At 40.0% G+C, this 16885-nt stretch overlaps 1 protein-coding gene across 1 annotated transcript; it reads right to left on the minus strand.

The window, feature by feature from the left end:
* Nucleotides 1-1689: 1689 nt before the first annotated feature.
* Nucleotides 1690-16701, minus strand: SFT2D2 (SFT2 domain containing 2). The gene is made up of 9 exons (XM_028726621.2): nt 16443-16701; nt 13153-13239; nt 11544-11629; nt 11030-11111; nt 9374-9409; nt 9227-9285; nt 7978-8007; nt 6389-6447; nt 1690-5057 (listed from the first exon to the last, which is right to left on the minus strand). The coding sequence occupies exons 1-8, from the start codon at nt 16503-16505 to the stop codon at nt 6408-6410; spliced, it is 483 nt and encodes a 160-aa protein (XP_028582454.2). The 5' UTR covers nt 16506-16701; the 3' UTR covers nt 1690-5057; nt 6389-6407.
* Nucleotides 16702-16885: the final 184 nt, after the last annotated feature.

Here is a 16885-nt window from a genome sequence, read left to right on the forward strand (position 1 = left end):
TGGGTGGGTATTTGGTTTCCCCAGGCTTCTGGAACTGAACGTACAGGGAAGGGACGGCATTCAAACAGGACGTCTGGGAGATGGAAAGAATGAGCTTGTTTCTTGCAGATTTCATTTGATCAAGAATGTCTCCTCTTTTTTTGCATGCAGTATAAAGGTCTGTAGGAAAAAACAGCTATCAAATATCAGACAAGGAGGGGGAAAGACCTTTCCATCTTCCCCCCAACCTTGTATGATGTGAGCAGGTATTAGCTAAAGGGGGGTTTTAGACTGAGCTTAATCAGCAAATCAGTAAGTCAAGAAATAATCTCAAGCAACGTCTAGGCAAACGTGCACACTGGTAAACCTGCACAAGCAATGTTAATGTATACAGCATTCATTAGTGATGACCATTGCCTGTACCTGTTTGTAATATTCTTTAAAATCAAATGTCACCATGCTTTGGATTTACAGTATTAATGGCAAATGCATTGCAACGACAGGGGCGCAAATTATTGGTGTTGCACTATGGCAATCTGACTTGCTGTGCAACATTTATGGTTTCATTCTATGCATGTCAGATGATAAGATGTCCCACTTCTGCATGTTTATGCCAAAGGTGCACTATTCTGACATTACACAAATTCACTCATTTACCATGTGATAACCCAAAATATGCTGGGTTTTTTTTACCAAGTCAGACCACTGGTCCATCAAGATCGGCATGCCTCTACTTCACTGACTGGAAGTGAGTCTCTAAGGTTTCAGCCAGGACTCTCTTACCTTTCTGCCATTTCAACTAGTAATAATTCATTTATTATACCCCGATCAACTGCCTGGGCTGCCTCAGCCACACTGGGAAGCTTCCAACAAAAATTAACCCCCCCCAAAAAAAAACACACCACCCACAACCAAACAAACATCAAACGGTAAAAGCTTCATGAAATAATAATAAGAAAGCAAGCAAACATTATCTTCCATTCCATGTTCATTAAGAACCTTTCACATGCAAGGCTGTCCTTGTACTGTATCTGGTGTGGAGCCACAATTAGTGAAGAACACAGTGGCCAGACTGCTCAAACGTTACCAGCAACATGTTACTTTTTTGCTGAGAGAGCTGTGGTGGTTGCCCATGTGTTATGTTAATTCAGGGGTGGACAACTTGGGCCCAAATACCTGAAGGACCTCCTAATCTGGCAGAGGGCCTTCTCGGTAGTGGCACCCTCCTTTCAGATGTCAAGGAGATAAAGAATGACACAACTTTTAGAAGACATCTGAAGGTTGCCCTGTATCGGGAGGTTTTTACCACTTGATGTTTTTATTATGTTTTTAGATATGCTGAAAGCCACCCAGAGTGGCTGGGGAAACCCAACCAGATGGGCAAGGTATAATTAATAATAAAAATTATTGATTTATATTAGTAGTAGTAGTATTCACCAGCTCAATCTCTGATATCTTCTGATAGGGCACTCTTGCTGGTCACCCATGCCCCAGAGATTCATTCATCCCTTATCTGGGGCTGCAAGCTTAAAGTGAACTGACTACAAGGTAAGACTGTAAACAATTTCCTGTTCCCATTATGGTATATGGCCAACACTATTAAAATCTAATCCATTGTTCAAAGACTACTCCATAGCTTCAGTATCAAATTTCAGCTTTCTTGAAATGTTTTGCAGTGCTAACTTTATAGAAAAATGATGTACACACGTGTTGAGAAACCAGCTTTATTACAGAAGAGATAGTGCAGTAAGAGTAGTATAAAGTAGTAGTTTTTTTCTTAAGGCAGAAAAAAAGACCAGCATATACAAAAGGTACAATACAAAAGCCAACAAGAAAAGTGTACAAAATGGAACATCCATTCAAGCTTTTTAAAAAATCAAAACCTTATTACAAAAGTCTCCATTAATGCAGTCATATTGCATGGTGCAAGTAGGCACTTTTTTGTTTTCCAAAAAAGTACATCATAAAGAAGCCACCTTATATTTAGTAGCTGAAAGGCCTTAAGCTATGACACTGACATATTTGTAGTTAAGGCCAAGACTGGGTTCATCTAAAATAGTGTTGTAACAAGTGTGAACAAGCTACTGATTAATTTGAGAAAGTGACCATATACATCTAGGACAAGAAGAATAAGGAACTAAATCATTTCCATAATGTGAAAAAATGCTTTATGCCAGAACACAAAGGGTAACTATAGCAGAAATTTAAAATTCAGTATACAGATGATTTTAAAGTCCCGGGAAATAAAAATTTACAAAGATAGTGACAGCTATGTCTTACCACCATAATCCACATTTAGCAAAGATCCCAGTAAATAAAAATCAATGTCATGATTTGAATATTTTTAACTACGTCCAATGTTATCAAGTGACTTAAAATCGGACTGAATTAGTTAAAAATATATATTCAAATCATGACAAATATTCAAATCATAACATTGATTTTAACATTTGAATAAAAACCCAAATCTTTAATATAAATGCAGCAGCAGTGTCAATATTAGAAAGGTACTCAAAGACAGATTTTAAATAGAAAAATTACAACTAGAAAGTATTGGTACGAATATCTGAAATGCATTCCATAATTAAATATTGCAATATTTTAAGAGGAGCTGCTTTAGAAGAGACGCAGCACTGAGGGCTTATGTGTCTCATTCTGCTAAATATACAACTACTGATCCTACCCCTTTCCATACTGAAACCAAGTGCACTAATAATCCAAATTTAATAAATGGATTTCTGAAAAAAGGAACTTTCTCCCCATAAAGTAAGCCTATTACTACAGCAAGGAAAGCTTGACAAAACTGCTCAACTGCTCTTTTAAATATTTGCAAGTTCCAGTGGTACACTAGCATGGCATTTAACATCCGGAAAAAACCCTACATTATCATTGTGCAACATCTGCAATTGGGGGTGAAGACCCTCTAAATCAAGGAAGTTTTGAGAATTTTAAAGAATGCAAAAGCACCATTTTACCAGGGGAAAATGTGAAACAAAGGTTCCAGCTTGTGATGTGCACATTGCCTTCTACACTTTGGGGAGCAGGGGGAACAGACCTACTGTCTGTCTCCAGCCTAAAAAAGCTAGCTGGTAAGAAGATCAGAGCTGGTATTTTAAAAAGACCCAATAGGATTTATGACTCCCCTGTACAGAAAAACCAGACCCTCCAAACTCTGAGAAATGAAGGGCAGAGTTGTCCCCTGCCACTTCTCAGCAATGACTTCCCTGTGCACATATTTCTCCAGTACCGAGCTACCAAGCCCAGATGCTGAAGGATCCCTGTCACTTTTAAGAAAATTCTACCTGGCTCCTTAGCTTACTGCAGTGGTGTGATGAGAAAAGCCACACCAGATGAAATTCTGCCTTCTGTGCAACAATAGCTGTCTTTAGGGTATGACTGGCAACCCTGTGCCTTTTCGCCCTATGCCTATATGACTAATAAATCAAGGCTGCAATTTTCCACTTGCGCACTGTAAATTGGTGGACTACTCAAACCAAGAAATTTCACAGACTTTCATTTTTATAGCTTACTAACATCAGAGCTGCAGTTCTAGAATCTAAAAAAATATATAAAATCCTCATAAATACCTAATTTTGCAAATCTCTAAATGTGCTTGCTTGGCAAAGCTGCACAGTACAACTAAGCTTCCTAAAAACCCAGGTTATAAATAGTCAATAATATCCTATGAAAAAGCTATAGAGAAAGTTTTAGACAAGATTAGGGTGAATTCTGGTACTCCAGAGTTGTTCAAGGAAATTTCTGTGCTCAGATACACAAGTGCTAGTCTCTGCCCAATGATGGGAGAAAGCAGAATAGGAGGTTTACTAGATTAAGACGGTCAGTCCCAAAAGCCACTACAGCAAAGAATTTGTTCAATGGCTCTTTTCTTTTGCAAACAACACCTGCAGCTTCAAGGTTTCCCAAAATGCTCTAAGACACAAGCTTTAGGATAGCATTAAAAAAGGACAAATTACCCTCGAATAACTGTACAAGTATTTCTTTGGAGGGGAGAATACCCTTCATTCCTTCTTAAATGGAGACAAAAAAATCTAATTGCACCAGTTCAAGAAGTGGAATGCAACAAAGATTCCCAATGTCTAGGTGTTTGCTCCAATCATTACATGATAATGTCTTATTAGGAAGCCAGAATGTCATGAACACAAGTCCCTCCAACTGAAAGCAATCATCAGCTAGGCAGACAATGTAAACAGAAATCAAAACAGCAAGATTAAATAGGGGAAAGGGAATTTGAAAAACATGAGATGTTCCTCCTCTCCACAGTTGGGAGAGCTGTACAAAGTCATATTTTAGACGGATGTGGATGGGAATCTAGCAAAACCAAAGCAGCAAGAGTGGCAAATAATTCATGAGGCAATGTTAGCACTAAGGCAGAGGTCTTGACGTTACTTCAGAGACCATAAAAAGTAGGCAGTAAACTGCTTGCAGAAGTGGAAGGGCACTTGCTTGCTTTCATGATTCCCACTAGTATATTCGCTCATGCTGCTTCTGTTGCTGGTTGGACAATGAATCAATGTCTCGGTTATATTACAATAAGGAATCATGCTTGCTGTTCAATTAGAAGGCAGCTCCTCTTAAGTTCCCTTATACGATTGCAGGAGACAAAAAGTACTTTGGGACCCAAGAAATGAACTCTGAAAATCAATCTCTTTGCTATAAGGCCACAGTAGCCAGTGTGTAAGCTGTTCTTTGGACCCTGTAAATTAAGAATGTGTGACTAGTAAATTTAAATCCCACCTACTTTGCAATTACCATAATATCATTTTCACCAGCAAAACAACAAAATCTGAAGTTGACAATATTGCACCAAACGGACACAACAGCTTAGCTAAGCGAGTGAAAGGAATGTTTTGTTGCTCTTTGGGCTTCTTATCACAAAACTCATTACCCTTGGGAGAATACTTTGTAGCTTTGTCCAGTGATTCACAGGTTCACTTAGCAAAATTAATAGCCTTGCCCCTAGGAAGGTGTGTTCAGATGCAAATGCCAGATGACTGTGCAAACCTTCTAGTCCTCAAAGTCACATTTCAGTGTAAGGAAATGGTGCTTATCTTGCTGGCCTGCACAAAAGCAATGAATTATATTTTGAAATAAAGATGACAGCTCTCAGTCAAAAGCCTTTACAACATTTACAACTTTACATCAGTCAGGTTGTATATTGTTTTCCTTTCCCAAAGCACAAGTTAAATTACAGTAAGACACTTTATAGCATGGGTAGGCAAACTAAGGCCTGGGGGCCGGATCAAGCCCAATTGCCTTCTAAATACAGCCTGCGGATGGTCCGGGAATGAGCGTGCTTTTATATGAGTAGAATATGTCTTTTTATTTAAAATGTATCTCTGGGTTATTTGTGGGGCCTGCCTGGTGTTGTTACATGAGCAAAAAGTGTGCTTTTATTTAAAACGCATCTCTGGGTTATTTGTGGGGCATAGGAATTTGTTCATTTTCCCCCAAAATATAGTCTGCCCCCCCCACAAGGTCTGAGGGACAGTGGACCGGCTCCCTGCTGAAAAGGTTTGCTGACCCCTGCTTTATAGGTATACAGAGGCTTCTGCACACAGAGAGAAGTGCTTATGCCTCCTCATGACAGACCGGTCTTTATCTGCAGTCCCAGCAAAACTGTGAGTTCTGTTTATGCACATCTGCAGACTGGAGCGAATATGTAGAAAAGCCTTTTAAAATTGACAAAATATATGCCTACTCATAGCAATGGGTAATAAGACACACACACCCCACTCCACCAACTTCTGGAGCAGATTTTGAAGGTGTACAGTGGGCTGCAGAAGAGAGAAGGGGGAAGTTCCATTGCTCAAGTTGTACAAGTGGAACAGCAGCATAGGCTACAACCCAATATGGGCACCTAAAAGACCATCTCACAATTAATTTCTCTTTCTACAGTGTGACATCAGCAAAGAGCAAAAATTTGGGACATCTCAGCAAATATAGGTAATCATTAAGCTGCCTCACTTTATCCAGAAACAAGCTCAAATGAGTTAGACTGTTTAAGACTGGAGCTCAAGTACTAACAGGCTGAATCTAGACATATCAAAGAAGAGATTCAGTTAAATGTGTTGTAAATTTCATACAGGGAAATCCTGCTGGTGAAAAATGGGCTTCCACAGCGCCATCTGGTGTCACAGTGTTATAATGCATATAAAACGCTTTACAAATGTAGTTGAGTCCTCAGTGTACAGGACAGTTTATATTTGTTTTATGGTTCTCTTTTGTAAGCTATCTTGAAAATCTAGATTTAAATACACATTTTCAAATAAAATAAAAAGCTAGCAATGTTTAGGTATGCTACTTAAGTGTATAGTCAGAGATTACTGCATTAAAAAGAAGGAGCTGGGGATATAACTATTTTACCACAATATTTCCCGCCAATACTTACCAAGTCGTTTGAGTCTCTGTTATGTGATACACACAGTGACACACTTCTTCACAGCATCCCTGCAAAAATAAAAACAAATACACTGTCCCCTTAAGTATTTGAATAAGCCGCACAAATATTTAAAATGTATAAGCAATGACCCTTCACAGCAGCAGTGATTTTTGACAAACAGAATCATCTTAGCACTGCTGGGTAAATTAAGAAAGACCTGTAGTGGGACAGAAGCCATCCTCTCTACCGAACTGCAACTTCTCAAGCAGTTCAATTCTATTAATCTGAGTCTCAATAGAGACAATGGTTTTCTGTCCCACTATAGGTATGAAAGGTCACCATGCTCATTTTGCAAATGTTCTGCTCTAATTATATGGCTACTTCACTCAACAATGCTAAGGTGTTTTTTGTTATCACCAATCACTGCTGCTTTGAAGGGTCAATTTGCATACACAACTCTAATTCAACTGTCGCATAATGCATTTTTACCTTTTACATTCCACTGCCATTTAACCCTACCTTCTACATTAATCTTTTCCCTTTTCAGCAGTGGTGGTTAACCCAGTAACTGTATATGGCGCTATCTGCCAATACAGTGGTACCTTGGTTCCCAAACGGCTTAGTTGTCAAACAAATCAGCTCCCGAACGCCGCAAACCTGGAAGCAAGTGTTCCAGTTTGCAAACGTTTTTCGGAAGCTGAATGTCCGATGCAGCTTCCAATTGGCTGCAGGAAGGTCCTGCAGCCAATCGGAAGCCGCACCTTGGTTTTCGAACAGTTTTAGGAGTCGAACGGACTCCCAGAATGGATTAAGTTTGAGAACCAAGGTACCACTGTATACAGGTTTTGGGGTGGCCTGCAGGGACTCAGCAACAATTCTGTGGCATCCAAGCCTATGTACAAGTGAGGATCACATTTCATCTGATGAAGCATATGCCATAATAAAAAACCTTAAATCTTAAAGCACCACCAGACTTTGTTTTTTATTGCAATAAACTAACATAGCTACCTGTCTGCAAATTGTTACAAAGACTTTCAACATAGATCTATGGGTAGTTTTGCCACAAACAAAAATATATAATGCTGCCACTCTCTGTTCCCACAAGACCAACATTTTCCATGAAAACTTTGCTCTAGGCTTTACTGTAACCAAAGTGAAGTATGTATCTGAAATAACCTCACATTCTTTCCTTATTTGCTCCTGCCTCCATTTCCTCTGTTGTCTCTTTTTATCAATTTATATATTTTAAGCCCTCAGGGCAGGAGCCTACCCTCTTGTACTTTCTCAAGTACAGTAATGGCACTATATAAACAATCTAAGTGATAAATATTTGTTTGGGATTTATTAATCATAAAACACATTTCACAAGAGTGCTGAGCTTTCTATATTTTCAATCACGCAGCGCTATTATCAACCCTACAAGTGAAATATTTCACCTCCTCTATTCAATCATTCCACATAGCAAGTAATCTCGAGAATACAGAGAAGAATGCATTAAAGGGAGATCGATTTTTCCAGCCATCCATATCACAGAAGAAATTCCCCTTTTATGTTTTATGACCTAGGTAGCTCCTGAAGCAAATGGAGGTCAAGATTACCTTGCATATGGTATGTAGGAAATGCTGTACCTAGAAGAGAGAGAAGACAAACACGTGTATTAGAAAGAACAGGAGTATACACACACACACACACACACACACACACACACACACACACTCACTCCCACAGTGTGTCAATGGCAAGTCTGCATAACACATGGCCCAAGCCAAGGGTAGTCTACCACATATTGTGGCTTGGTAAGTGACTGACAAATTAAAACTAGCATTTGCTTTCCAGTTTAGTTTTCCAACTATCCATGTCAGGATCAGTTTCCATCACCTCTCCCACCCTTTCCACATGAAGCAGAGTCTCCTTCCAGGAGAAAGGTGGAACATGAGCTCATTTTGTCATTGTTTGCAACATCTGCTCACATGTAGACCACTTGTGAAAGAGGAAAGTGGCCAAATGTGGAAGATCAACAGAAGTTGACAATAGTTCAGCCGGGCCTTGGTGACTCTTACTTTAAGGTAGCTAGACTTTCATAAGAAACTTCCTGTCCAAATGGAATCCCCAACGGCAATTGGTTGAGAAAATTTTAGGAGGCGGTGTATTTATGGACATTGGGCTCCATTATTGCAGTCTTTTTATAAAGATATGTGACAGAGAGGGTGAGGAAAGAAACCTCTCCTGTTATACATATATAACATAATATAACCTATTGCTATTAATATATAATAATAATAATAATAATAATATCGATCCCTAAAGCACCTAAAATTTTCAAAGCACTGTACATAATATTAAAACTAGGGGATAGCCAGTTCTACTCAGTGTGCTCAGCATCCCCCACCCCTCTTTATTCCAGTTTTCCCCTCCCCAGGACCACATTTCCCCCTGCCTGCCTCAATTTCTGCTCAGGACAACCTCACCATGCCTCTGTTTCATTAGACCTGCCAAAGAAGCCTACCACAGTGCCAGGGAGAAAGACAAGGAGGGAGAAGAAGCCACCACCCCCCAGCAGGAAGGTGGAGCCTTCCTCTGCTGTTACCCTCCTCCCACTCAGGTGACCCATCCAGGCTCTGAGGTGGATTCCTGCAAGGGCCAGCTCTGAAATCTCCATTCAGTTAGTGTGCTCCCCAACAGCTCAGGCTGCCTTCACAATGTTGGGGTGATAGACCAGTATAATTTTAAAATATTTTATATACACACACACACATACACACACACACACATATTAAATGAAGACAGTCCCTGCCTGTAGGCTCACAATCCAAAAGACATAAAGGGGGGGGGGGGGTCATTACTTACCATGCTAAGGCGAAGAACTGCAAAACGCAGAAGATGAGGGCAAGTCCCTTATTGTGCCACTGAAAGAGGAAGAAATCATCATAAATCAAGCAAAGAAAATGTCATTAAATTTATATGCATAGTTACATTGGAGATTCAAGTACTTACCCAAAAAGCTGCGCAAAGAGTTAATATGAGGCATAACTAAAAGAGAGGAGACACAATCTTAAAATAAGCAAAACATTAAAACTGTAACTGAAGATGAACAGGGTTTTTTTTGTTTTTTTAGCACTGGACTACAGTGCCAGGCTGCAATCCTAAGCATACTTAAGTGGGAATATTTTTCTTCTTTTTAATCGTCTGGTTTAATTCATCTCTGTGCTAGAAATTGTCAGACTGCATGTTTTATGCTATTGTTATTTTATCATACTGTATTTTATCTTTTTATGTTTATCAGTCACCTGGAGAACACAAATATTGGAAGGCCTTATACTGAGTTAATTATTAGCAACAGTAAGTCCCACTGAACTGAAGTGAAACTTACTTTTGAGCAGACATCAATAGGATTGCATTGTCAGTCTGAACATCTGACCCAATAGTACTGAAGTACACTATAGCTAATTTAAAGTAACCCAAGGATCAGCAATAGATGAGTGACCTATGTATTTTGGATTTTCCAGGGAATTATGGCAACACTTTTGCCCCTACCTCATGACAAAAGGACCTGGCTTTTACCAATAAGGACACCCCAAGTGTATCAAGTTGGGGTGTCCTAATTGGTACAGAACTTCCTAATTAAATACTCATACTCCACTTAATTAGCAGGTTATGTACTGATAAGCACACCCCCACACTATATAGTTGCAATGAATCAGAGATCAATAAAAGCCCTAAGAATATGTCCAATATATTTGTCAAACTATTTCCAGCATCTTATCCCAGCACAAATAAAAAAAAGACAAAGCCCCTATCTCAAACATAGTAGCAGTTGTAACTAAGAAACATCAGTCAAATTTCGAAGAAGCAGTCTAGAGATACACATTTGCCATGACAGCTAAATGGGATCATTATATGCACAGACACAATAGCCCTCCAGGTACAAGATGCTGGGGACATACGGGAATACAAATCATTTATTTGTTTATTACCCTTCCTATAAATGCACATAATTAAGGGCTACAAAAAGCCCACATGCCCATTACAACGTAAGCTATATTAAGAAGTACCAACAGAACAATCCTAGCACAGTTAACAAACCATAGGGAACCTTCTTCAATCGAAGGGCCGCATTCCAATTTGGGAAACATTTTGAGGGCCACCTGGCTGTGGTGTGTGAGGCCAGAGGCAAAATGAATGGAACATTGAATGTAAATGTTAGCTTTCTACAATAGACTAGTTTCGACACACAGTCACACACTATCATCTAGCCAGGTAATGAGGCATTACCAGAGTTCAAGATGGAAACATCTGGAATGCAATTTGGGGGGAGGGTAGCCTAGGAAGGCTTGTGAGGGCCAGATAGAGAGGGCCTGAGGCTCCCCACACCTCCCTTAACTGCTCCTTCGGTTTATGAGACTTGTACTTACAATTTTTTTATTATTATTTTACAATAAACACATGCCAGAAATACTGCCCCTTTGTTTTGCATCACTTGTTTTCTGACTATTTAGGAAATACCAACTACTGATATTTTACCACAAGGTACTTTTATTTGCTACATTTGCTAGTATTTTAAAATTAAGCAAATTCCCTTAAAAAGAGGATTAACACCGATAGCCCTCTCAATTCAAATGCAAGTTAAAACAGAAAAGTTTTGTTACTTACAAGCATAACAGCTGTAGCTATCAAACGAGTGGGTTCAAACATTCTTTTCAACTGATTCATCGGTCCCATAAGAAAGACAGTGCTATAAGAAAAAATTATTTAACCCATCTGCTAAGAGCAAAACACGCAAATGCACATTATACAAGCTTAAACTGCTACCATTACTGTATTGTAGGAATCATAAACAGACCATACTTTAGCCTCAAAGGTACTATAATCACATAGTATAACTCATTAGAGAAAATTAGGGAACACTCTATTGGAAAACAAGTAGTAAAATCATATAGTAATAAAAACAATACGGAAGCCATGCCAACAGAGTTAAATTGTTTCTCTGATCCCCAAACATAAACATGAGACTGGGAATAAGAGTTGAGAGGGATACAATCAAAATATTTTGTTTGTAAAATATTTTGATGGTAAAATGGAAAAAGGAGAAAGATTATATATTTCAAGAATGAGCTGCTTAGTTCATTCACCTATTTGATATTCTGAACAAACCTACTAAGATTACCTTCCAAGAGACGCGATATTCCCCAGTGTGTAAAATACTGCAAACAAGATTAGCCCTTTCCTGGGAACCCATAGCAGACAAGTACCCTGGAAAGACAGACAAAAGAAGGAACATACACCGTCACTGTAAGGAAAAGAAGTCTGTAAAAACAATTATCTGTGGAGAAAATAAGTATTTTGGTTGTTCTCATTCATTATCACATAAAATGTGTTGCCTTAAGTTTTCTTTTGTCAAAGCCTATTTTAAAAATAGCATATGTTACTATTATTTTACTTTCATGAAAAATCCTCTTAATATTTCATCTAAAAGCAATAATATTTCAAATTTAGATTTCATCCAGCTGGGAGTCATGCAACGTGATCCCAAGTTGGTTTCTGTAGTGGCTTTGTATTGATCAGATGTATGTGCTGTTGTTTTAAACTGCGCATACACGCTTATATATGCACATCTATATCTCTCTCTCTCTCTCTCTCTCTCTCTCTCTCTGTGTGTGTGTGTGTGTGTGTGTGTGTGTGTATAACTGTTTTGTGTATGTTTTTAGTATCCTGCAATAGTGGGGAGCAAGACAATCAACTGAATCAGCATTCAATCAGTCTTTTCCTTGGCATTCTGAACACGTAAGTAAGCCAGGCTCACCACACTGGGAAAACAAGAACTGCAGGTTGCATGTACCCACTATCATGAAGGTTAGGTGTGTTAGCCAGGGCAATGACTGAATCCAAGTTTATGACTTGCCCATCAAGAAGGATTTGATATCCCAACTATGAATGAAAAAGAACAAATCACTGGCTTATTGTTGGTTGCTTGAAAGTATCCCTAAAGCATCAAACACCAGTCAAATTTACGCAAAGGATATTAGAGAGATTATTGTTATTAGTCTTTCCAGTCTTAGAATTTATGATGGTTTGGGTTGTATTTTCTCTCTGAGCAACAGGCTTCTCATGACACTGCAGAAAACTTGCAACCAATATTCCAAAACAAATTACATTTGTTGTTTAGTCGTTTAGTCGTGTCCGACTCTTCGTGACCCCATGGACCAGAGCACGCCAGAGCACGCCAGGCACTTCTGTCCTCCACTGCCTCCCGCAGTTTGATCAAATTACATTTAGGTTGCAAAATTTACAAGGTGGCATCTAATCATGCAGAATGGATTTCTGCTTGTACAACTTGTAGGACTTCCCTTTGCATTTCTTCCTCTTTTGCATCCCTAAAATCCTCCTCAGAAGGTCCTTCAACCCTCCAGAGAAAATTTGGACAACTCATAGGGGCTGCAGGAGAAAGAAGAGGAAGTACGCCTGCACAAAATTGGTGTCACCCGTGAACATTTACATTGGAGTAAACCCTAATCTACAGTAGGGCTTTTTCCACAGCAAGCATGTAAAAGATTGCACTATCTCAACTGATGTGAAAATATAAGGGGATAGATCAGTCACCGTGATTACTCTTCATGGAGTCAAAACTTTTATATTCCTTCAGCAATGATGGAGCTGAGTGCAATACTGAGCAGCTGGGGGGGGCGGGGGTTTGCCTTGCACTGTGGGAGATATTATTCAAGAAATCCAAACTTTATCCAACAAAAGCTGATGAGGTGGGGAAGGAAAGCTCTTACCAGAATGGAACACAGAACGCCAATAGCAAAACAAGCTATAAAGCCTTTCAGTCTTGTACTCCAGCTTAAGGAAGATGCATCAATCACCTGGAAATATATTTTTTAAAAAGAGAGTCTTATTAAAATTGTAGTGTCAAGGTTTTAAAAAGGCAATATACAGCCAGTTGCTTTCATTTCCTTCCAGCAGCTTCACTACACGAGGAAACTTCACAAACATGCTTCTAACATCTTTGTGAAAAGTGCCTCGTCCTATCTGTTCTATGAACAGATATCACTTCCTCAATGTTAATATAAGGCAATATTCAATTTTCTTCTTCTTCGACAACAGCTTCTATTAATCATCACTCAAGGCAACTTTGAGCGTATTCCTTTCACATGTTCACAGAAAGCAGATACATTTCCCTGGCCATTAGCATTATTCCTATTCTAATATTAAAAACAAAGAGTGTATTGATTCCATTTCAACTGTTTCGCATAGTCAATGTTTCGTGCCAAGTTTATCCAAAGAGGATTCCGTTTAAAAAAATACTAGAAAAGAATCCAACTTTTATAACAAATGTATTCATATAGTTGTATTATGTCTGATTCTACTCTACTAATTCCTTCTTATGACATAATATAGTTTTGAAAATACTATTAAGTTTCTATCAGCTATCGGAGTATATATATTTTGTAAGCAAGGGCATTCCTGTAATAAAACCAGATTTGGATCATTTTAGTCATTGTTATAAAATCCAAGAATAGCAAAACAATTTAGTTTTTTTAATCTATATAACACCAGTCAATTAATATGCAGTTGTCTGAAATCCAAGCAGCTAAAACATGGAAACAAAAAAAAGTAGAATGGAACTGATCCTATGTTTCCAAAATATTTTGTTGTATTTGAATTTATTCATATATTTTGCAACAAATTGTTTTGTTCAAAATTCTTGTATTTTGATAATAAATTGATGGAAAAAGCAAACTAAATTTAAACAAAGATCATCCTGGGACATAAATCAAGATTATCATACCCAACATGTCTAGAGCATTTTCAAGTGTTCAAAGAGCTTCAATTATCTAGTTGCAATCCTTACAAAAACCCTGTAAGTTACATGAGTGTTATTATCCATCAGATTGCAAACGGAAATGAGGGCTGAGGCTGAGCAACCGGCTTGCCTAAGGCCACTTGGTGAGTTCATGGCAGAGCAGAGATGAAAACCCAGGACTACCTGATATGGAGCAAAGTCTCTTAGCAGCCAGACTACATCAATGTTAACTTAGATACTTCCAGATGCAAACTTCAAGTTTGCTGGTTTCCCTCAGGGATGTTGTGTTTTCCCAGCCCAAATGTGTTTATTAACAATGGCATTCAGAATCCCCTTTCAGAGGTGAATTCCTTGCTGCTGAAACTACAGCACAATACTGTGGTTGTGCAAGTGTCATAGGTATATCACTAGTGATAATGACAACTCTCTCCACAAACAAACATGATAAGCCTCATATTGTGAACTTTGTATTACTGATCTCCTGAAGCACTTATGCAATGCCCTTTAAAAATAAAATGAAATGCAGTACAACTATCCCACCTTTCTAACCATTTACATTACATTTAAAGTCACTTTGGATTTTAAAAGATTCCCTTTCTCTTGATATGCTCTAACACCGGCCAAAAAAAAAAATTGGTAATTAAGTATTCATCAAGCTGTTTACCAAACAAACAGAGCACAGAAGGAGCAGGCCTATCTCCCTACAGCAAGATTAGTCCTGTTAAACTGGGAATAGAATATCATGCTACATCTGCCAAGCTAGAGTAAACAGCACAAGTAGCGGCAAGGATAAGAACCACAGAGGATCCAATAATTTTTCACCACTCATCCCACCATTCTAAAAGCCCCCCCCCCCCCAATTAAACCTACATTTATTGTGTTGAATTACTTTGGGGAACCAGCTGGTGCCAAGGGTTGCATTCAGAGCTGACTTTGTACTAGCAGAATGCCCTTCCATTTATGCAAGAAACAGCACCTTTGTTGGAAGAAAATGCTGTCCATAGTGTTTTCTTTCTAGCCCCCTATCACAGTTACACAGCAAAACCAAAACAGGTTTTACTTATGGACTTCACCTATCAGTATTGATTTAATCTGCATTAATTGGTCAACTAAAGCTTGCAAGCTAGGTTTTAGAACATACCAAGCAATCACAAAGATACACCATGAGACAGTGGTGTTTTGCTTTCCATCTCCTTACGTTTTGCAAGTTCTACCCAGGGTGCCGTTAGTATGTAAACAATTATGACACAGCTTCCCTTTGGCCTTCGTCCCTTGAGCACAAAAGAATACAGTACAAGAAATGCCCTTCCGTAGCCTAGGATCATGTTCTCACAGTGACCAACCAGCTGTGCAATATTAACACACTAGCACTCTTCAGCTCATGCTCTCCGGCAACTGGTATTCAGAGGCATGCTGGGTGTGATACTAGAGTAAATATATAGCTGTCATGATAAACAGCCATTCAGTCTGTCCTGTATTTTTCACTCTTCCTTCATTATATCAAAAGAAATGCATTTAAGCTTTTTGTAATACGCCAAGTGATCTGTTGAAAGACAAACCGGCGAAACCAATTTACGACTCTTTGGTCGGATGCATAAACCCCAAATTAATTTCTCTAGAACCGCCCTAACCTGGGTGAACTCTGTGCACCTATTCAGCACCTGCTGAATTACAAGCAAGGTGTGGGTTCGAGTCCAGTTCAGCAACAGTTAAGTACCAAAAGGGGAGGCAGCATTTTTTTCCCTTGGTGGGGCGAAGAGAGCTTTGAGCAGTACTGAGCGTGTACACTGTGCACAGGATGAGAGCTTGGATCCTGGGGTTTTTTTCCTGGAGCTTGTGACGTCAGATCCCAAACACCTGGGCGGGCAGGAAGGCAGCAATTAAACGAGAAGCATCAACACGCACCTTTGGCCAAGAGAGGGGGGAGAGAGCTGGGCGCTAGGAAGGGTCTCTCACGGCGCAGTTGAAAGCTCAGAAAGCCCCCCTGGGACGGGGGAAGGTTATAGGCGACCTTCCTTCATGGGGGGGGGGGAGAAATAGCAGGTAGTTGAGGAAAGGTGCGGGGAGGAGAGGAATGGAAGGGGCCAAAAAAGGCCAAGCAACAACGACGGCCTCAGCTGCTCCCCTGAAATTGGTGAGGGGGGGCTAAGCGCCTTAGGGGTGCGGAGAAGGAACTGGGGCAGGAATTGCTGAGGCGGACCGGGCGACAAAGCCAAGGAAAGAGCCTCCTTCACCCCACACTCCCCCCCCCCCGGGGTTTACCTCCGCCAGTGGCCCCGGCTCCTCGGCGTCCTTCCCGTTGAGAACCCGCTTCAGCTTGTCCATGACACTTGTCGCCCCTCGCGAGCTCCACTTCCCGACGCGGCTGCCTCCACTTCGCCGCCCAAGCTCTTCGGAGACTACAACTCCCAGCAATCGAGGAAGGCCGAGGCTCGCCTAGCTTTCCCTCAACGCCTGGAGCAGTGCATCCTGGGATATGTAGTCGGGGGGGTGCTTCCTCGCACCTGCGCGCTGCAGAGCTCTTTCGACTACGCCTCCGATCCTCTTTGTGGCATCCGAGTTTATGTCCAGTAATAGGCGGGTTGCGCCGGTGTTTTTTCCCCAGAGCTTTCCCCCGCCCCCCTTTCCTTCTTCTCTATGGTGATGGCTGTTATTTGCTAAATTTGTATACCGCCCCTCACGCGAAGATCTCAGGGCGGTTCACA

The sequence above is a fragment of the Podarcis muralis genome, chromosome 4, assembly GCF_964188315.1.
Source record: "Podarcis muralis chromosome 4, rPodMur119.hap1.1, whole genome shotgun sequence".
Classification (NCBI taxonomy): domain Eukaryota; kingdom Metazoa; phylum Chordata; class Lepidosauria; order Squamata; family Lacertidae; genus Podarcis; species Podarcis muralis.

Bases quoted from the DNA above. Each gene is read 5' to 3' on its own strand.
- SFT2D2 (XM_028726621.2), bottom strand. From the start codon at position 16,505: ATGGACAAGCTGAAGCGGGTTCTCAACGGGAAGGACGCCGAGGAGCCG. The intron at 13,240-16,442 runs GTAAACCCCGGG...ATATATTTCCAG, and splicing joins AGCCGGGGCCACTGGCGGAG to GTGATTGATGCATCTTCCTT. The intron at 11,630-13,152 runs GTAAGAGCTTTC...CTGTCTTTCCAG, and splicing joins GCGTTCTGTGTTCCATTCTG to GGTACTTGTCTGCTATGGGT.